Genomic DNA, 22,809 nt, shown 5'->3' with positions numbered 1-22,809 from the left:
TGAAAATGGTGAAGCTGCAGTCAGAACATAAGGAGAGGCAGATTGGGTGTGAAGACAGTGACCTACACTGAGAGCCTGGTTTGAGCTGCCCCTTGCTTGTATTCCAGCTCGGGGACTAAAAGGAGACTCCAGTGGGAAAGGCTAAAGGCTGAGGAGACCTGGATTCTAGTCCTGGGTCTCCTACCCACCAACTGCATGAGAAGTTACTTAACATCTCTGTGCCTGTTTTCTCATCATGAGGCTCTTATCACATTTCTTTTCAAGCTTTTTCGAAAATGAAATGTCAGGAGTGCTGTGACAAGTTTAAAGCTGTAAATGTACTTCAGTTAGTATAATTTTTAAAGTTAGCTAACTTTGGTGATTGATGATAAGTCATTTTGCAAAGCAAAATTTTTTTGGTTTTTTTTTTTTTTTTTTTTTTTTTGGCCATGCTGTGTGGCTTGTGGGGTCTTTCCCCTGCCAGGTATTGAACACAGGGCCATGGCAGGGAGAGCACCAAGTCCTAACCACTGGACCACCAGGGAACTTTGTTTTGGAACTCTAACTCCCAAGACAAATCTTAATTTAGGCCTTTTGTATAGGTGTTAGAATGCTAGTCCATGTTTTCCTGTTCCTTAAATTATGTGTTCTCCACGTTTTAGAAGGAGGTAGACCAATTTCATAATTATTTTCTTTGAGCTATATTAATTTCATTTTTGACATAATTGCATTTAATGGAAGTTAACAGTATAAGTATTCATAGATATTGGTGAAATCAGTAGTGAAAATTAAGTGTGTTAAAGTTTAGAAAGAACAAGCTGAAAATTCTAAGAGTCTGAGTGTGTTTAAAATTTGAATAGTTTATTTTCAGAATTCTCCCTTAGCTGTGGAATTCTTAAGGACAGGAACTTCTGGTCATCTTTATAACTCCAATGCCTGGCACATCGTAGCTACTCAGTGTATGTTTCTTGAACAGATGGCCACATATAAATAAACAGTAACAGCCAGGGGTAGGGGATTGGGACCTTCCACCTGAGTCCCTTTAAGAGGTAACATGGGCAGGTTACCACCTGGAGCTTGTCATATCTGGTTTGGGAACCTAGAGGAAGTGAAACTTAGCAAGTTTTCTTTTTTAGCTGTCTTTAAACCTGGCCCTGCCTCATAGCTAATCCTTAAGAAATAAAAAATAATCTCTGTTTCAGGCTCTCTTGGCTATGATTGACCTTCAGTTACACAGAGTAGGAATAGAACATTACCAGGTCAGCGAATAGTGAAGCAACTATTCCTTTCAGGACATTCACACTGATGTCCTATTTTCTTTCCTTTTTTTTTTTAATTGAACAAAAAGTAATATCTTTATATAAACTATTAATAGATCTCTAAATACAATATGATTTTTAAAATGAAATTATGTATATATAGTTGTATTCATGAAGTACACTAATCAAAAGCTATACAACAACATTAACAGCAAATCCAAATACAAATGAAGATAGTCCTCAGAATTTCATGTTTCACCGAGCATCAAAAACCACCCATCTTTTAGTCCTTTTCTTGTGCATTATTCTGTATCCACATTCTCTGCCTCAGACTGGATCCCGTAATTTTATTTCATTTTCTGTGTGACATTCTCCACAGGTATATATCACTGGCTGCTGCTTTGGGGGTTGAACGTCCTTCTGTGTGTCCATTGTTGTCCCCACATAGTGCGGAGGAACTTCTCTGCACTTCCAAGCAGATTCCGACTTGCCGCTGTGTCCACGGACGTCCTGTTTTCAAACTGTAAGTGAAATGAGATGATTCATTTACTTAGTTTAGTGGCTGAAGGCTGCTTTATAACTTGATGGCATGTAACTTTTATGTTACTTGGCACCCTTCCCCACCCACATACACATCATTGTAGTTCAGTAAGTGAACGAACAAGCACAACAAATAACCTTAATTCTAGAAAAGCTTATAAATCATATTTGCCACTATAAATGAGTGCCTTTTGTGGAGAAACCACTACAAAGAACCAGTCATTGTCTTTAAGAAACTTAGAATTTATCTTTGAACATACAACAGTAATTAAGAAATAAATTTTATGAAGCTGTCTGTAAATAAAATGAGTGCAAAGGAGAGAAAATGCCTGTGGGCTGTAGTTACTCGAGAAGGCTTTGTAGCATAGCTTGAAGTGTGACCTGGCCTGGAGTGAAGAGCAGCCTCTAAGTAGTGGAAAGGAGGATGGGAGGGCTGTAGTGTGGCTGGGCACTGATGACTTGTCTCAAGGGAGCCATGATCCTGTGTTGGGAAATGAAGTGGGCACGAGGGGTACAGCTCTCCAGAGCCACATGCATAATAAATGATTGACCCAACTGCCCAAAAAAGGCCTTCTCTCTACTTTTGTGTGTTTGAAATTTTCCACAATAAGTCAATAGCAATTAAAAAAAAGAGGGAAAAAGATTTTAAATAGCATCATGCAACTTTATGTAACAAGTGGAAAAAATTTATATGTAGACATAGTAAAGTTAAGAATAGTGAACTTTCAGTTCACTATTTGGATAAAATGAGTAAGATTGGATAAAATGAGTAAGATTACATTATAAAATGAGTAAGATTACATTATAAGGTATTTGTTTAATCACCTCTTCTTCACTTTGTTGGTTGGGGGTAGGGTGCGGATTCCCTCCCTTTGACACTGGACACGTGAGAGCAGTTTATTAGACAGCAGTTTATTAGTCACTTTTATTCATCGAGGAGGAGGACACCGCATACCACGCAGGGCCACACGGGGGCTGCAGAGAAAGAACCAGGGACTGTGGAGGCAGACTTTGTAGTGCAAGAGGTTGAGGGGCCCCTTGGCTCCTGCAGGAGGATGTGATTAGCTGGTTTTAATAATTCTGCAGTCTGTCAAGGCAGTGAAGCCCACTACTCAAGGATAAGCAGGAAATGTGCCTGGTCCCCATGATAAGTAGAGTTGTTTGGCTTCGGGACCTAGCCATGAAAGCAGAGTGGGGGAGGGCAGGAACTTGTGGTCAGGTCATCCCAGTTTTACCAGGTGTCAAGGCAGCACAATATATTGGGCCTTAATTTTAGACCTTACACCACTAACTCGCCTTTAGTGAAATTTAACATTAAGTGTTAGTAAATATTAGTAAATTAGTAGTTACACATTTGGCATTTGAAGGTCAGGTTTATATAATTAAAGTCTGAATTTGTATTTGTGAGGCTATCATTGTACTGGGATTGGAATTACAGATAAACCTGACTTGTTTCTGGGTATCATCCTTGCAGATAACAAAGTTCCATCTTATTGATTCCAGAACATTCAGACTATAATTTGGCTTGTTCTGTTCAGACCTTCAAAAGGGAGATTTTTGAAGATTTAAGTAGTTACTTCCTCAGTAGAACTTGTATGAATCATAATTACGAACATTGTTCCATGAACGTAACGGTTGAAGGAAGAGGTTTCATTAAAGTTAGGTGACTCTTGCTCATTAGAAGGATATACCTGCCAAGTGGGCTGACGTGTTTGGTAGCCAGGTTTCTTTACTCCCATTTTCCAGCCGTTATTACTATTATCTTTGCATGTTCACTTGTATGTGGTACTATGACTTCCCAGTATACTTTGACAACTTTTTACAGTTCTTCAGTTTATAGTCTATAAAATAGTGGTTACATTTTAGGATGCTGATATGAGTGATGCAGTGGTTTTCTGTCCACTAATGACCACTCATGAATAGCCAACTTTATTTTTTAGGACCAATTATATGATTCCAAACATGTATTGAGACATGAGACTGCCAGATAGCTGAGTACACAGGATAAAAAAAGGTGACTCGTGCAGGAGCCCAGGAGCTGGCATTCTGCTGAGGGTGACTGGGCCATAAACGTGGATAAACCAGTTGTTCACGGTGTGGTGGGAACCTGTAAGCACTTGTTTTTGTTATAATTTTTTTTTTCTTTTGGTGATAGAGCAGTTTAATTATAGATTTGAAATTTATCTTTCATTTTTGTACTTTTACTTATTGATAAGAAGTAGAAGTAAAGGAATTGATTCAAACTAAGCCACCAGATTTGAAAAACTATAGCATATTTGCAGAGAGCTTCATTCCTTTGTGTTTAAGTATATTGTCAAATCTTTGGTATTCAATTACAGTAAGTACCGTTTTTAAGATGTTTTTTCATACCTGGAAGTTTAGTGTCAAAAGTTTTGTTTGTTTGTTTTGAGGTATAATTAACCTGTAATGCTATGTTAGTTCTGAGTGTACAACATAGTGATTTGATATTTCTCTATGTTACAGAAATGATCACCATAATAAGCCTAGTTACCATCTATCACCATGCAAAGATATTACATTGTTATTGACTGTATTCCCCATAGTGCACCTTTCATCCCGGTTTCATTTATTTTGTAACTGGAAGTTTGTACCCCTTAATCTCCCTCACCTATTTCTCTTATCCCCCAACCCCCTGTTATAATCTGTCGCTTGTCTGTCTCCCCATTGAAGTGTAAAAGCTATTACCATTTTATCCAGAGAGCTTATCATAATGCTTAGTGCACATAGCATATGTTCAGTAAAAGCTGTTTGAGTGGTTGGATAAGGTAATTGAGGGGCTAGGTAGATAGGAAGTTAAGTTCCTTTTATGAAAAGCCTGAGTCCCATAACCTGAAGAATGGAAACATTTGGCTAGTTAGTGAGGGTTAATGACTAAGGATCCTGACTGAGTTGCAGATTAGTTCTGGGATTCAGTTGTTAAATTGTGGGACTAAAAATCTCAGGACATACCAGAAAGTTGGACTGGCAGTTAGTTATAACCAATCATAAATCTTGCAGCTAAGTAAATGTTTTTACCTCCACTTTCTACACTTTGCTTTAGTTTGTTTGTCAGCAGAGTTCTGAGTTTTGGCTATTTGGAAAAAAAATTGCAGTCTTTGGTATGCCACTGCATCCTTTCTGGCCTTATGATTCAAGTCCTCTAGGTCCCATGGCCCTCATGTTCTCTAAAAAGTCCACCAGTACTATACATACACCCTGGCAAACATCTGTCTGTTAGAATCATCATCCTCTGCTCACAAAATAATGTGACATCTGCCTTCTCCTTACACACCCCCAAATAGGCTAAATAAGAAATAAATTACCAAATGCTTATGTCTACATAGATTTCTAAGAAGAAAATATATGAGTGAGAAAATTTTTTCTCTGTATAGATTATTCAAAAAGGACACATTTGTGAAATTGGTAAATGTATTTGCAGACTAGATTTGTATGTTTTTATGCCTGACTTTCATTCTGTAGAAGTTTTTTTTCTTTTTCTTTTTTGGTGAAACTAACTTTTAAAATATGTATTTATTTATTTATTTTATTTATTTATTTAACTTTTGGCCACACTGCACTGCATGCAGGATCTTAGTTCCCCGACCAGGGATTGAACCTGTACCCCCTGCAGTGGGAGCACAGAGTCATAACCACTGGACTGGCAGGGAAGTCCCTAGAAGGTTTTGTCTTAAAAGCAAAGTTTTGTTACTATGGACTATCCAGCTAAGACTGGAAACATTTTAAAAATATGAAACCACAGTTTATAAAATCAATTTAAATGTGGTTTTATTTTTAATTTTTTCCCCAGTTTTATTGTTATAGCTGATATGTAACACTGTATTAGTTTAAGGTGTACCAGATAATGTATATATTACAAAATGATTACCACATTAAGTTTGGTTAACATTCATTACCACACAAGAGTTACACATTTTTTTTCTTGTGATGAGAACGTTTAAGATCTACTGCCTTAGCCATGTTCGAATATACAATACGGTATTATTAACTATGTTACTGTGCTGTACATTACATCCCCATGACTTATTTATCTTGTAACTGGAAGGTTGTACCTTTTAACCACCTTCACTCCTACCCCCTACCCCCTAACTCTGGGAGCTCTCTGTTTCTATTAGTTCAGTGTTTTTTGTTTTTGTTTTTTTTTTTAATTTTATTTATTTATTTATTTATTTATGGCTGTGTTGGGTCATCGTTTCTGTGCGTGGGCTTTCTCTAGTTGCGGCGAGCGGGGGCCACTCTTCATCGCGGTGCGCGGGCCTCTCACTGTCGCGGCCTCTCGTTGCGGAGCACAAGCTCCAGACGCGCAGGCTCAGTAGTTGTGGCTCACGGGCCTAGTTGCTCCGCGGCATGTGGGATCTTCCCAGATCAGGGCTCGAACCCGTGTCCCCCGCATTGGCAGGCAGATTCTCAACCACTGCGCCACCAGGGAAGCCCTAGTTCAGTTTTTGTTTTGGTTTTTTTTTGGTCACACCGCATGGCATGTGGGATCTTAATTCCCCAACCAGGGATCAAACCCTCTCCCCCTGCAGTGGAAGTTTGGAGTCTTAACCACTGAACCGCTAGGGAAGTCCCTATGAGTTCAGTTTTTAAGTATGGTTTTATATCAAGATCCCATCTTTCGCCATAATTGGAAGAAATATAATTAGATTAGCACTAAATACAAATGGTAAATATATTGATGTTAATTAATAGTACCAATAGAAATGTTAATTATTTTATGAAAAGAGAAAGAGTAAAATTTTGAATTGTATATGGTCATGCATCCTGTCATTCTGTGAAAAATCTCATTTTCTTTTGCATCATTTAGATTTGAAGACTGCATCATCCTGCCTCCAGCACCAGCAGTTTCTCTGTTCTTGATCAATGTGATTCACAGGAATTTTTAAAGTAACAAACGAAATGAGCCAGGGCCGTGGAAAATATGACTTTTATATTGGTCTGGGATTGGCTATGAGCTCCAGCATTTTCATTGGAGGGAGTTTCATTTTGAAAAAAAAAGGCCTTCTGCGACTTGCCAGAAAAGGCTCCATGAGAGCAGGTAGGTTATTTATGCCCTATGTGACTTTGAAATGACATCAGTGTATGCTTATGTACTTGGGTTCTTTGACCGTAGAAGACCATATCTTCATTCCTAGTGACTATATTTAAAACTGAACTGTGCAAGAGTTGTAAATGTTTATAGAGCATCATTTTTGTAATGAGAAAAATAAAAAGTAAGAAGTCAAAATAAGTTAACTACTCGCTCTTGGAGTTATTATCAAAGTGGGAGTAGGGACCAATGCCCAATTAGCATCCAGCCTTTCCTTTAAATTTTGATATGACTGCAGAGAAGGAAATGAAGGTATGTGGATAGAATCAGAATCCTATTGAAGGCTAGGATCTTTTGTCTATGATAGTAAAAGTTTAACTTTTCCTTAGACATTTTTTCTGATGATCTCCAATTGGCAGGAAGGAAAGAGAGGGCTTCCTAAGGTTGAAGTGTACTCAGTTGCGTGAAATTCTGATGGGTGGTGTAGGTTGATCCCCAGAAATTACTGATAAGTCACGAGACCCTGGGGGATGCCCAGTGTGATTGAACCCCCCTGACTTCGTCTGGTGCATCATAACAGCTCTCAGAATTATTTTGCATTCTGGTCATGTTCTGTCATTCAGCCTCTGCCCCAGTTCTGACCTCATAGGAAAACCTGCTTTGGCAGTAAAAAATGTTACCTCCTTCTTTTCTGTGCCATCTCTATGGCCAAACCTAATTAAACTCTCTTAAAACAATGGCCTCTATTAGATTTAGTGCAGAGGGGAGAAAGTATTGGCATATGCTGCTTGAACAAGTGTATCCTCATTCCTAAGGCAGGTACTCATTGCCCATATGGATACGCTTGTCGAGGGGTTCATTCACTTTGGCTTTTTCTTTTGAACAACGGCTTAAGTACTGATTGCTTTCGGATCTTATTAGTTTAGACTGGAGGAAAGTCAAGTGAAAAGGCAGCATGAGCATCCTGGAAGCCCCACACTGTGAGCAGTGCTCAGTCTTTTTATGTCTGGTCAATATAGGACCCCTTTCTCCAAGGTTACTACCTCATAAGTGGGGCTCACCCACACCTAAGTGGCTTGTCCACTATCTGATTCATTTGAAGTTGGGCTACTTCTTATAGGTTCAGTTTCTTTATTTATTGAAACTGAGTTCACAAAACAAAAGAATGAAGTATGAACTGAATATGTGTCACTCACATTCACATGATCCTCACATTCCCTTTTCTAAGATAATCATAAAAATATTATCTAAGAAATCCCGTATGTAATCATGATGAAACCTTTATTCAATGTAGTAATAATTAGCAAATGATATTTTAAAATCTGTCATTACTAATAGTTGTCATAAATTTATTGAAGTCTGGCACTTTTCCAAAGAGGTGAAATATGTTTTCATTCACAGGTCAAGGTGGCCATGCATATCTTAAAGAATGGTTGTGGTGGGCTGGACTGCTATCAAGTATGTATAGAGGACATTTCAAGAAAATATTATAGCTGTATATTGAAATATTTACATATACTATTACAGCCTCATATTACCAGCAGTTTTAAAACTTTAAATAAATTCTGTTTTTGTAAATGAACAAAACACAAAATATGTAAAATTTAAGCCTGTAAAAGTCATTTTGCAGTTTAATAGCTTATTTAATTTGAATGAGAAGACATTTACTTGGTTAAAACATGTCTGATATATATATATGTATTTTTTAAAATTATGCTCAGTTTAAAAAGGTAATTTTGAAAGTGAAAGATCATAGAACACATCCTGTTTTTAATTCCTGTCCCTCCATTAATTTTCATTCTAAATTGGAAATGAGATATGCATTTGAGAAGACTGTCCATGCTTATTTTGATGATTACCTTTTAAAGGGTACATGGAAAAAGTGATCCTTAAGACACTAAGCCTTCAAAGTATTCAAGATTAAATTATGTAAACTTTTTTCTAAGTTTAAGGGCAGTTGAAATAAGAAAGAGACTGATTTGACTATTCATTCAGCAAATATTTCTTGATCAGTTTTTGTATGCCAGTTGTTCTAGGTGCTGGAGATATAGCAAACAGAATACACAAACAAAAAAATTCTTAACCACATGAGACTTTACATTCTACATGGACAACAAAATAAACAAGATAAAATGTGTATTAGTGATAAATGTTAACACTTGCTAGGAGTAAAGTAGGGAAGGGATGTAATAAAGTGAAGGAAGGATAGGTTTAGATTTTAGTTAGGGGGCCAGGGCAGCCCTCCCTGGAAAGATAATATTTGAGTAAAAGACATAAACGAATTGAGGAAGCTGGCCATATGGATATTTGGGGGAAGAACATTTTAAGCAGGAGGAAGTAATAAATATGAAGGCCACGAGGCAGGACCATGCCTGGCCTTTTAAAGTGTGGTAGGCAGAATCCAAGATAGCCCACAAAGATCCTCATCCCCTGGTGGTCACATCTTTCTATGATCCCCTTTCACACTGAATTAGTGCTGACCTGGTGTGATCAAAGAATACAACGGAATTGATGATGTGACTGAGTTATCAGAGGCGTTAAGGTTTGCCTTGATGATTGTATTGGTCATTCTGAAGCCAGCTGCTGTGCTGGGGGACAGTCAGGCAGCCTGAGGAGAGGTCCCCAGGCTATAACCAGTTACTGACTTACCAGTCATGTGAGTAAGTTATCTTGGAACTGGGTCCTCCAGATTGTAGCAAGGTACAGGTTGCAGATCGTATCTTGACTGCAACCTCTTGAAAAACCCTGAGTGGGAAGTACCTACTGATCAACAGAAACTATGAGAAACCGTTAAGTCTTGACCAACAGAAAACATGGCTTTTGTTGTTTTAAGCTGCCAGTTTTGGGGGGTGCTTTGTTATACAGTACTGGATTACTAAAACCTCAGGAAACATTAAAGAGGCAAGAATAGTAAGGGAGTGGATGTGCAGGGAAGCAGTAGGGGTAAGTTTAGAGAAGTAATAAGGGCCTAGATCATGTGGGGCTTTGTAGGTTATAGAAAGGACTTTGACTTTTATGTTTGATGGGGAGTCATTGGAGGCTTGAGTGAAGAGGTAACCTGATCGGACTCAGGTTTTAATAGGAACTCTCAGGCTGCTGTGTTGAGGCACAGACTGCATAGGTGCAAAAGCAGAGAAACCAGGTGAGAAGCTATTGAAATAATTAGGTAAGAGGTTGTGATGGCATGGACCCAGAGTAATAGCAGTGAGTATGGTGAGAAGTGGTAGAATTTCTGGATGTGTTTTGAAGCTAAAACTAATAAGATTTGCTGAAAATAAGTTAGAAGTCTGGACAGGATATAAAAAACCATCCTCTTAAAAGCATTAAAGAGCTAACATGTTAGTGAAGAATTAGCTAGCCTAGATCAGGGAAAAGCATAGAGCTCAGGATAAGCTGGAGATACTTCTGCCCTAGAGGTAATCGCAGACTCCAGAGCAGGCAGTTGAAAGAGAGAACTTGTGAACTGGACTAATAAGGATCAGTTAGGTGATGCCACTTGGGGAGTCTGGGTGGTGGATATATAGCTGTCATTTATATTTTATTCTGTTTTTCTGAATATTTGAAGTGTTGCATTATTCTTTAAACTTTTGAAAAGAAAATCTTTTAAAATGGGTGGTATATTTAAATCCAGATATATCAATAACTACTGTACACGAAATGCCCCAGTTAAAAGGCAAAGATTATTCTACTGGAATTATAAAAACAAATAACAAACAAAAACAACTACATGCCTTTTACAAGGTCCACTGTAAAACATGAGATACAGAACGGCTGAAAGGGAAGGATGGGAAAACATGCCTGAAAAAAGTTGAGATTTCTGTTATTGATATTAGAAAAAGTATAATTCAAAGCAAAAAACAATACTAGAGACAGAGGACTATTTCTTAAGACAAAGGGTTCAACTCAGGAAGTTTAACAGTTCTAATTTTATTTAATAATATGGCCTTATATACAAAGCAGCAGTTGACAGAATAGCAAGGAGAAATAGACAAATCCAAAATCATACAGTGAGATTTTAATGTAACACTGAGCAGTTGATGGGGAAAGCAGAGTAAAATCTTAAGGTGATAGAAAATTTGAACAGCAGATTTAACACACTTAAGTCACTGAACTCAGCAACTTAAGATCTACATTCTTTTTAAGTGCATGGAATATTGATGCACATGGACTGTTTGCAGGACCATAAAGCCAGTCTTTAATTTTTCAAAGGATTTGATGAAGTCTTTTCACAGATCATTATATTAGAAATAGTAACAAAAAGATATCGTGAAAAACACGTGTGGAAACTTAGAAATATGCTTTATGTAACCCATGGTTCAAAGAAGTCAGAATGGAAATTAAAAAATATTTTTAAAATATGTTTAATTTAGAAAATACTTCAATATGTTGATACAAAGTACAGAATATCATAATTTGTGGAATATAACTGAAGTAATTAAAGTTTATGGTTTCAAATAAATATAATTGAAAATGAGAAAGGTGAGGCATCTAGTTCAAGAAAATAGAAAAAGAATGGCAGAATAAACCCCAAAATGTAGAAGGAAATAAAGAGAAAAGCTGAAATTATTTAAATAGAAAACAGGGCATTAAAGCAAACATTTGGGTCTGTGATCAGGATAATGAACTTGGTAAACCTTGAAACTGATCAAGAAAAGGAGAAGGTAGAATAGCTGGGTGATGTAATTAGGGTTTTCTAGGTATTAACAGGATGTTACGAAAAATTTATTCCAGTTGATAAAAAAACGTAGACAGAATATCTTGAAAAGTAAAATTTATCAACACTCATGAGGAAATAGAAAACTGGAATATACTCCTCTAACTTAACACAGTTGAATCTATAATTTTAAAACCTATGCATATGGGACCTCCCTGGTGGTCCAGTGGTAAAGAATCCGCCTTCCAAAGCAGGGGATGTGGGTTTGATCCCTGGTCAGGGAACTAAGATCCCACATGCCACAGGGCAACTAAGCCTGTGCACCTCAATTACTGAGCCTGCACGCCTCAACTAGGGAGCCTGCGTGCCACGACTATAGAACCCACATGCCACAGCTAGAGAGAAAACCTGCACGTCACAACTAGAGAGCCCACGCACCACAATGAAAGATCCCACATGCCACAACTAAGACCAAACACAGCCAAAAAAAATACCTTTGCATATACTAAACCTTGGGCCCAGGTGGTTTCATTGGTAAATTTTTCAGTTATTGAAAGAAGAAATAATTGTAGTCTTGAGAAATTTCCTAATAATAGAAAAAGCAGTATATATTCCTTCACTCTTCTTAAAAAGCTAGCATAATTCTAATGCCAAAAGCTGATTGGGACAGGATAAGAAAGGAAAAATCAAGTCTAGTCTCATTCACGAACATATATGTAAAAATTACAAATAAAATGGTATAGCATGAACAAGTTAGATTTATTCTGTTGATGCAAAGTTGGCATAATACTGGAAAACCAATCACTATAATTTACCGTGTTAAATTGAAGGAGAAAAATTATTTCAGAAAAATTCAGCTATTCATGACTATAAAGAAACCACTTCAAATTAATAATTTAAGTGAATTTCCTTAATATGATATAGGATTTCTAAGACCAAAAAAAGCCAAAACCAAAAAAAAAAAAAAAAAAAAAATGCTAACAAAAGAAAACCAAAACCAACAATTGCCCAGTAAACGCAAAAATGGGGAAATATTGAAGACTTAACTTTTTGGAACTGGGAACAAGCAAATAACCTCTCATCACTTTTTCAATATTTTACTGGAATTTCTAGCCAATGCAGAAAGTCAAGGGGAGAAAATAGGATTAGAAAGGAACATATAAACTGTTGTTATTTGCTGATTATATGATTGTGGGTATAAGAATTCCAAAGAACATACAGATGAGTTATAAAATTAAAATTTAGCAAGGTTGTTGGATACAAAGTTAGTATACAAAACTTAGCTGTGTTTCTATATATCAGCAACAATTAGAAAATGAAATGTTAAAATGTTACCATCAGCATATAAGTTTAAGAAACAGGAATTAGTTATAAATCTAACAAAAGATGGTAAAGATTCCCACAGAGGAAATGAAAACATTACTGAGACGAATAGTAGAGGGATATGTCATTTTCATGGATTGAAAGATTCAACAATATAACAATAGTTTTGTATTTGTATTCAACAAATACAACAATAGTTGTAATTGTAAAATTGTCATTTCTCTCCATGCTCATATATGGATTAATGCTATTCCATTTGAAACTAGGTTGTTAGGTGGTACATGATAATTGATTTTAAATTATGTGTGGAAATACAGAAGTCTAAGAAAAGGAAAGATACTCTTTAAGAAGAAAAGGTGAAAGGACTTGTTCTATTGGATATCAAGACTTAATGAAGTTACACTAATTAAGTCAGGATGGTATTATAACAAGATAGATACATGAGCCAATAGAATAGGTCCATGGGCAGTATATTTATGACAGAGGTGGTATTGATATAGGGAAGGGTACTTTTCAGTAAATATTGCTGTAACAATCCATCTGGAAAAGAAAATAGGGTTCCTACTTCACTCTGTATAAAGATCAACTCCAGGTGGTTTATAAGCTTAAATGTGAAAGCAGAACACTAAAGGATTTAGAGGATAAAGAATTTTGAGACAGATTTCTTGTACAAGTTGTATGAAGCACTAACCATAAAGGAAGATATTTTAAAATTTGACATTGAAATTAAGAACTTTTTAAAAAAAATAAATTTATTTATTTATTTTTGGCTGCGTTGGGTCTTCGTTGCTGTGCGCAGGCTTTCTCTAGTTGCGGCAAGCGGGGGCTGCTCTTCATTGTGGTGCACAGGCTTCTCGTTGCGGTGGCTTCTCTTGTGGAGCACAGGCTCTAGGCGAGTGGGCTTCAGTCGTTGTGGCACGTGGGCTGAGTAGTTGGGGCGTGCGAGCTCAGTAGTCAGGGTGCATGGGCTTAGTTGCTCCATGGCATGGGGAATCTTCCTGGACCAGGGCTTTGAACCCGTGTCCCCTGCACTGGCAGGTGGATTCTTAACCACTGCGCCACCAGGGAAGCCCCAAGATCTTTTTCCTTTTCTTTTTTTTAAATAAATTTATTTTATTATTTTATTTTTTGGCTGTGTTTGGTTTTTGTTGCTGCGTGCAGGCTTTTCTCTGGTTGCGGTGAGCGGGGGCTACTCTTCGTTGCAGTGCGCAGGCTTCTCATTGTGGTGGCTTCTCTTGTTGCGGAGCATGGGCTCTAGGCGCGTGGGCTTCAGTAGTTGTGGTGCGTGGGCTGCAGTAGTTGTGGCACACGGGCTCTAGAGCGCAGGCTCAGTAGTTGTGGCACACGGGCTTAGTTGCTCCACGGCATGTGGGATCTTCCCAGACCAGGGCTCGAACCCGTGTCCGCTGGATTGGCAGGTGGATTCTTAACCACTGTGCCACCAGGGAAGCCCCCAAGAACTTTTTTGATTACAAGAGTTTAAGAGAATAAAAAAAAGCAGGTCATGGTATTAAAAAAAAATGCTTTTAACCAACAAAAGATTTGTGTTCAAAATATATAAAGAATTACCTAGAATCAATAAGAGAAAACAAATAGCTTAATAGACAGAGAAAAACCTTGAACAGCTACTTCACTAAAAGATTTCACTTGGCCAATAAATATGAAAAGGGAAAATGCAAATTGAAAGCATAATAAAATAATCCCATTTCCCATTAACAGATTAGCCAACTTTAAAATCTGACAATACTAAATGTTGGGGAGAGTGAGAGACAAAGGATATTTGGCATAACCATTTTGAAAATAGTAGCCAAGAGTGATCATTTTATGAGATCACATGTCCCTCTCCTGCTAAAATTCCCCAGTGGCTTTTCAGCTCAGTTAAAATCCATTGTGAGACTCTCCCTGGCTTCTCCCCCCCTGGCTCGCTTTGCTGGAGCCACCCTGGCTTCCTTGCTGTTCAGACATGCCAGACATTGTCTTGAGTCAAAGTTCTGTACTTGCTCTTCTCCCTGCTTGGGATGTCTCTCCCCCTTCCCCATACCCATAGCTGCTGGTAAATCCCTCACTCCATATCAGATTGGTCAGAATTACCTATCAGAGCATCTTTGCCTGGCACCATGTCCTGCCCGTCACCAGCTCTCCATTCCTTTCCCTTGCTTTGTTTTCTTCATAGCACACTTAAATACTTGACATACGTGTTTTGTCTGTTTTCCCTCACTAAAATGTAACTCTTAGGAGGGTGGTATCTTTATTTTGCTCCCTGATGTATTTCCTGATGCTAGAACAGCATTTGGCACATTGTAGGAACCTAAGAATACCTTTTGAATGTAAGAGTTGGGTTTTAAAAAAGAAAAGAGCTAGTGAAAAAGACTTGGGAGAAGTGCTTTCATATCATTTTTAGCTGATTTGTGTTTGTTGTCATAGGATGTAAATATCTATTAAAATTTTTAATTTAAAAAACACCTATATAAACATAAATTAGATGTCTTCCATTGAAATTATAGATTTGTATTGTTTCTAATGGGTTTGAACTCTATTCTAATGTTGCTAATTTACAGGAGAACCCTTGTGAATAGATGGGAGAAAATACAGAAATTACTAGATATGATTGAAATAGTATGTTAAAAAATAAATGTAAATGAAATGCAGGCATTTCCGTTTTGACTAGATATGTTCCTATCTGAGAGTTTTCTCTTGTTGTCTGTCTCCAAGTGGGAGCTGGCGAGGTGGCCAACTTTGCTGCGTATGCCTTTGCACCAGCCACCCTAGTGACTCCGTTAGGGGCACTCAGTGTCCTAGTGAGGTAAGGACCCTACTCATCACATGTAGAAACAACAGCTAGGGTTTCAGCCTTCAGCCTGTGAAGTTTTCAGTACCATCTAACCACACATGGTCTGCATAATTTATGTTTAAGCAACGTGGAGAACTTTTTATGCTGCGTAGTAATTTGCTTTTGAAATGTTACCCTCTGTGTGGAGGCAAGCTATCAAGTTGTGGGAGAAGATGCTTTTATTCTTTGTCTTGCTTGTGTTCAAAGTCAGCACTAGTTCTACTTTAATTTCAGTTTTTTAAAACTCCAAGTTGCACTTGTTACAATATTTATCATTTGATACATGTATACTTTGGTAGGTGGTGGTTGGTGATGAATAGATTTCTGTACCTTCTACAGAAAATCATTGATTGGGGCATGGTTGAAGACTGGCCCAGGATCCTTGTTTGGAAGGAGCAGTACAAGACTTGTCCTGTTTCTGTTATTTTAATCATTAGCCCAAACAGCTAAGCCCATATTGAAGTCTGGATTTTGGCTACTATTCCCAAAGTTGGTTGGTTGATAGGTATTTTTATTTTTAAAGATAGTACTTTATAAATCAATGTAGTATGCAAATTATATAATTTTCAAGATACTATATATTATACATAATATATAAAGATATAAGATGTTATGTATTATATATAATAAATAAAGATATTATGGCATGTGTCTTTTATCCTTAATTTTTGTATATTATGCCATTATTATATTTATAGGTTTATATTTTTTAAAGATTTTGATAAAACTAGTTATAAATTATTAAAACTTGATAATATAATAGGCAGATTACATAGAATTAAATGAAAATGTACAAAGGATGCATCAACCAGTAGGGATAAATTAAAGTTGAGCAAATATTAAGCATTGGTTTGGACATAGATTCTTAAATAGAATATACATTTGTACCATAGCTCTGTTAATTATAAATTTCACATTGATGTACTACAGGAGAAAGATGGTAACTATACTGGTTTAGTGTATGATGAAACAGGTGGTTCCCAGAAACTTTCGTTTTATGATTGAATTTGCATTTTCTTTACTTTGGCTGAAAGCCAGAATCTTTATAAGCTCACAGTGTTTTAGTTTGAGTTCATCAGTTTAAATTCTGAGTTGTGTTGATATTTAAAAATGAGAAAAGTAGCTGATTATTTTAATATTCTCCACCTTCTCCCCATTTTAGTGCTATTCTTTCTTCATACTTTCTAAATGAAAGACTTAACCTTCATGGAAAAATTGGATGTTTGCTAAGTATTCTGGGATCTACAGTTATGGTTATTCATGCTCCAAAAGAAGAGGAAATTGAGACTTTAAATGAAATGTCTCACAAGCTAGGAGATCCAGGTAAAAAAAAAGAAAAGCTTTATTGGTCTTACTGTATTTTACTTTTCAACATAGTTTTTATTGAATCAAAATTTTATGTGCATATGAAGAGGCCAGTTGTCCTACAAGGCTTATCAGGGAAATTGCAGTCATTTTCTTCCCCTGGCAGCCCCTCCGCCCTTGTTTCTTTTGTTGTTTAACTTGGTATCTCTAAATCAGGGGTCCCCAACCCCCAGGCCGCGGACTGGTACCGGGCCGAGGCCTGTTAGGAACTGGGCCGCCCGGTAGGAGGTGAGCAGCAAATGAGCAAAGCTTCACCTGCCCCTGCCGCCGCCCATCGCTCGCATTACTGCCTGAACCATCCCCCACCCCCACCACCAGTCTTCCACAAAACCAGCCTCTGGTGCCAAAAGGGTCGGGGCTGCTGCTCTAAATAACATGCTATATTGCTACTACCTCCTTGCCTTTAGGCATTATTATATCTATTACCAGTTGTATCTATTTAGTTTTGTTTAAATGATTTGTTTTACATTATTGTCACTACATAACTTTTATTCTCAGCTTGGACATACAGTACATTATGATTACTTTTCCCTTCCTTTCTTGTGACTTCTGATTTTCCTGAACTAATAATGATCTTATTTGCTTAGTTTTCTACAAATTTATCAGTCCATTCTGAAATTTTTCCCCTGTGATCTAATTCTACTCTCAGTAATTTCAGACATATTTGGTGTTCCTGCAGTGTCATCTCTTATGGAACTCTCTCTCTAAGAGCCTTGTTTGGCCTCAATTTAGACTGATGTCTTGAGGCCACTAGCAGAGTCAACATCCTGGGTTCCTTCACCAGCATCCTGGGGGATCCCTTTCACTTTTGCTTTTTCGTGGATCTCTTATCTCCCAAATCCTGGGTTTGCACCCTCATTTTGCTGGAGCCACTCTCGTAGGAGACAAGAGAGGCACACAAGAGAGACTTTTTGAGACCCTGCATATATCAAGATGTCTTTAATCTACCATGACCTTATTATCTTCTCACTTCCAGTATTGCTGCTGAGAAATCAAACACAATTGATTTTTTTTTTTATTTTTGGTTACCTGACCAGGGATTGAACCTGGGTCCTTGGCAGTGAAAGTGTCGAGTCCTAACCACTGGACCGCCTGGGAATTCCTGATTCTTTATCTTTTATATGAGACTGATCTTTGGAAACATGTAGGGATGTCCTCTTTGCCCTCATTGTCTGACATTTCCCAGTAATGTGCCTAGATGCGGGTTAATTTTTATCCGTTGTGTTAGGTACTTGATGTATCTTTTTTAATTTAAAAAATCATGCCTTACGCTAGAAGCAATTGAAATACTTCTTTGATACTCTTCTTTTTGTGAAATTCTTCTTATTCTTCTTGTTGATTGGACCTCCTGAACTAGACCATCAATTTTCTTACATATTTTTTCCCCATTTTGCCTTTTTACTGTCTTTTGGGGAGATTTCCTCAAATCTTCCAACCCTTCTTTTGAGTTTTTAGTTCTGCTATTGTATTTTTAATTCCAAGAGCTTGGCTTTGTACTTTGATTCCTTTTTTTTTTTTTTTTGGTGGCAAAAAACACATAACAAATTCACCCTCCCAACCAGTTTCCAGATGTACAGTACAGTATTGTCAGCCACATGCATGGTATGGTGCATCAGGTCCCTGGAGAGTCCTAGGTATTTTAAAGTCTTTATCCGAAAACTTTAATATTTGTGGGCCTCTTTCTATGGTCTGTTTTTTCTTTTGTTTTCAGTCATTTAGTTTTGTCTTTGGACAGTTTCAGTTGAATGCTGGCCATAGTGTATTAAAAAGTGTAAAGGCTCTAAGTGATGTTTTCTTCCTTCAGAGAGAATTTAAATTTCTTTGGGTAGGCAGATAAGAGTAAGCAGATGACCTTCAACCTGTAAGCTGGGGCTAGTTTTTTTCCATTTTGCCATTATTCTTGGTCAGAGCCCTTCTGGCTCCCAACTGATAGGCTAGGACTCTCCAGCTTGGCGAGCTGTGGATTGCCAGTGTCTTGTCTCGGCAGCCCCAAGACAAGGCGGGCCTCTCTGCTTAGTCCTTTGGCCTCCTCACCAGGCTGTCCACTTGGCCCCTCTGACTAGGCGTGTACAGCTCTGTGCCCACAGACACCACACAGAAAATTCGCGTGCGCCTCTTCAGTTCCCTCCTTTCTGCAATCTTGGCCTGTTTTGTCCCAGCTACTTAGCCTAAAATTCTCACTTTTTCTTTTTTTTTTACCTCCTCTGCTGAAACATCCATAAGCCCCAGGTTACCACTCTCTGCTGGCCTTCGTGCCTATCCTCACTCCTGCTCTAGGTTTGGTGTTTGCCCTGAGGGAACAAGCAGAGGTGTTGGTGCAACCTCAGAGTACTTTCTCTCCAGATTTTGACTGCTTTGATTCCTCTCATATTTCATCTTTGTCTGTCTGAGGAAATTAATGGTAGTTTTTATTGATTTGGGGGGGATGGTAATTTGTCTAATTTGAAGTTTCCTTCTAGACAGAATTAGAGGAGTAAAAAGGTTAAATTTCCTCATCTTACAATGCAGATGACAGCGTCTGTACTGCAGGGTAATTGTCAGTTGAATGAGTTAATTGGTGCAAATTGCTGAGACAAGTGCCTGGCCCATGGTGCTACACAATCATTACTATTATCATGCTGGGTTCAATTCTCCATATCCAACCTGAACCCTGACAGTTATTTTCATGTTCTCTTACTGATTTGTTTTTTACCCCAGTGGTTGTCCCTAGATATTTTAAAAATTTACTCATTTTAGACAAATGTTGTTTAGCATCTATAAATCGTTGAGCATTCAAGGTCATCTCATGATTTCTCTCCACTAGTTTCTGATTCTGTCTTTGGAGTTAGAGCACCCCAGTGGGTGGGAAGTAGTACAATATTCTAGGATAGACAGCTGTGAATCAGCCTGATGCCATTTTCTGTAAGTTTGACCCTTTAACAACACAAGGGTTAGGAGCACCCGAGAAAACCCACTTATAGTCCATCCTCCACACCTGAGGTTCCACAGCCACAGATTCAGCCCTCAGACTGTGTAGGACTGCAGTATGTATTAGGAAAAAAATCCACATATAATTGGATCCACGCAGCTCAATCCCATGTTGATCAAGGGATATCTGTATAATTATAAGGCCTAAGACGCTACTTTAAAAATGTTACGTGTATAATAATTTGTGAATATGAAGCATAGTTTAATCTTCCAGTGTGTACTTCTAACTAAATTTTTATGAATGTGCTTTTTTGCTGGGGCAGCAAAAGAAAGCTGATTTTTATGTTAAGGCCACTTCTTTCTCCTTCCTATTGAGGACTTAAATATTTGACTTTGCCTCCTCCAGGTTTTGTGGTCTTTGCAACACTTGTGGTCATTGTGTCCTTGATATTAATCTTTGTGGTGGGACCTCGCCATGGACAGACAAACATTCTTGTGTATATCACAATCTGCTCTGTAATTGGAGCGTTTTCAGTCTCCTGTGTTAAGGGCCTGGGCATTGCTATCAAAGAGCTGTTTGCTGGAAAGCCTGTGCTGCGACATCCCCTGGCCTGGATTCTGCTGCTGAGCCTTATAGTCTGTGTGAGCACACAGATTAATTACCTGAACAGGGCCCTGGACATATTCAACACTTCCATCGTGACTCCAATATATTATGTATTCTTTACAACATCGGTTTTAACTTGCTCAGCTATTCTTTTTAAGGAGTGGCAAGATATGCCTGTTGATGATGTCATTGGTACTCTGAGTGGCTTCTTTACAATCATTGTGGGAATATTCTTACTGCATGCCTTTAAAGACGTCAACTTTAGTCTCGCAAGTCTGCCTGTGTCTTTTCGGAAAGATGAAAAAGTAGTGAATGGCAGTCTCTGTAATATGTATGAAGTTCTTAATAATAATGAAGAGAGCTTAACCTGTGGAATTGAACAACACACTGCTGAAAATATCTCCCGAAGAAATGGAAATCTGACAGCTTTTTAATAAGAAAGATGTAATTAAAAGGTTAATCTGTAATTGTGTTATAAAGTGAACTTGAGTATCAGAATGTGTCTGAAAAAGCATTGTTCTCAAATAATGTTCTCTAGAGACAATCTTTTTTAAGGTTTCACTAATCTGGACCAAGAAATTACTTTTCTTATATTTAAATGATGGTAGCTCACTAAAATGACCTCAGTACATGGCCACTTTCTTTTAATATTGTATTATTATAGAGGTATTTTAAATTTTCCTTCACCAAAATCTAAATGCACTAATGACAGTTTTAAGTCTATAAAAATGCTTTATTTTTTCATTGGTGATGAAACTCTGAAATGTATATTTGTCATGCCCACTCTATCAATTCTTGACCATTTTAAGGCTTTTTGATTTAAAAAAACAAAATTAACTCAATACCTTATCCTGTAATTTACCTTACCTGTAAAAATGACTCCCATTTGATGAATTATTTTAATTTTGAAATGTTAATTTAAGAGACTCCTAAGTTATTAAATGAAGGAAACTCTTTTACAACAAAAACAAAAAAGGTAGGAAATCACCACACTGAAACACTTCTCAGGCAGTGAGTTGTCACCGTGAACGTCTGATGGCCTTCCTAGATGGCACCTTGTTAATAAACCAGCGTACCCTTTGTCGGACTACAGCCTGGCTGGTTTTATTCTTCAGTTACTCAGTAATCCCTTGATGCCTGGAACCTTGATTACCATTTTTACATCAGCTCTTGTACTTTTCCATATATTTTCATAAGGAGTTATATTGTCATTTAGCTCTTCTAACAACTCTGGGAAATGAAGTCAGAAGACTAGGGTAATTTCTTAAACTTAGCTCATATTGAAATAAAAAGACAAATTGAAACGAAGTTCTTTTCTAAGTCTGAATGCTCAGAATAAACAGGATATTTGTAAAATATGGTTTCCTTGTACCACATATTTTACTTTGCTTTGTTTGGACCACTATATATTTTGGTTTTTTAAAAAATGTCCATAAAAGAAAGTTTACAGAAAACTTCAAAAATATGCAAAAAAGGTAGAGTACTATAATTAATTCTATGCAGCTTCAAAACCTGTCACTGATTGATTGGCCTCAAAAATACTGACAACTAATTTGGGTCAGTATCTATCTGGGTTGGGCTTGTTTCCATTCTGCTGCTCCTGCCCAAGGCCCCACAGCTTGGCCCACTGTGTAAGTAGCCACCACAGGAGCCTCACTGTTCACTGGCTTTATCAGGGCAAAGCTGACAGTTTTCAAGTTTCATGAAATAAATTCCATTTTCCCAGTATTGTATCATTGACCCTCTAAGGAGCCTTTGTAGACATTTTTTTCTAACTGCCTCTCTCCATGTAATTTTAACACCACAGATATAACTCTATATTTGTTTATGTACTGTATCATCTATATCTGTGCTTTGTATACAGTAGATAAAAACCAATTTTCACTCCCTTGGGTGTGATATTGCCCTCATTGAGAATGCACAGGTTATTAGTAATAAATTCTTAATTATTTAACATCTTACAGCACTTGAAATTTTTATTTGGTTATTAAGTCTTATAAAACTCAGTAGTGTAAATTATTTAAATTTACTCATTAAACTTAACTTAAGTTTTCATCATATTCTATACTTTCATTACAGGGTGAGCACAGCTGCTACCTCTTAATCTGCAGCAGAATGCTGGCCCCAGGGTTATTATTTCACATTACAGTTATGTTTTATGTAACTCAAGGTTAAACAGTACAACAGAATAGTTCACAGACTATATTTGGTGCCATGGATGATGCACCTGGACTTTTTGGTATTAACGTTTTTAAAGCCATATGGAAGCTTTACTATCATGATCTTGTCCCTTCTCCC

General features: G+C 37.5%; 1 protein-coding gene and 1 pseudogene across 2 annotated transcripts; one reads left to right on the top strand and one right to left on the bottom strand.

Annotated features, from left to right (window-relative positions):
• Positions 1–1,131: 1,131 nt before the first annotated feature.
• On the bottom strand, positions 1,132–1,670 carry LOC307187418 (DNA-directed RNA polymerases I, II, and III subunit RPABC4-like; annotated as a pseudogene). Its single transcript has one exon. The product of its transcript is annotated as a DNA-directed RNA polymerases I, II, and III subunit RPABC4-like (transcript).
• NIPA2 (NIPA magnesium transporter 2) lies at positions 1,624–22,571 on the top strand. The gene is made up of 6 exons (XM_079923454.1): positions 1,624–1,761; positions 6,604–6,834; positions 8,227–8,283; positions 15,515–15,605; positions 16,795–16,955; positions 20,311–22,571. Exons 2-6 carry the CDS (start codon positions 6,696–6,698, stop codon positions 20,943–20,945), a joined length of 1,083 nt encoding a protein of 360 aa, XP_079779580.1. The 5' UTR covers positions 1,624–1,761; positions 6,604–6,695; the 3' UTR covers positions 20,946–22,571.
• Positions 22,572–22,809: the final 238 nt, after the last annotated feature.

This window comes from Stenella coeruleoalba, assembly GCF_951394435.1.
Source record: "Stenella coeruleoalba genome assembly, chromosome: 6".
Lineage (NCBI taxonomy): Eukaryota > Metazoa > Chordata > Mammalia > Artiodactyla > Delphinidae > Stenella > Stenella coeruleoalba.
Note: the sequence above shows the minus strand (reverse complement) of the source record. Positions and strands in the feature narration are given on the sequence as shown.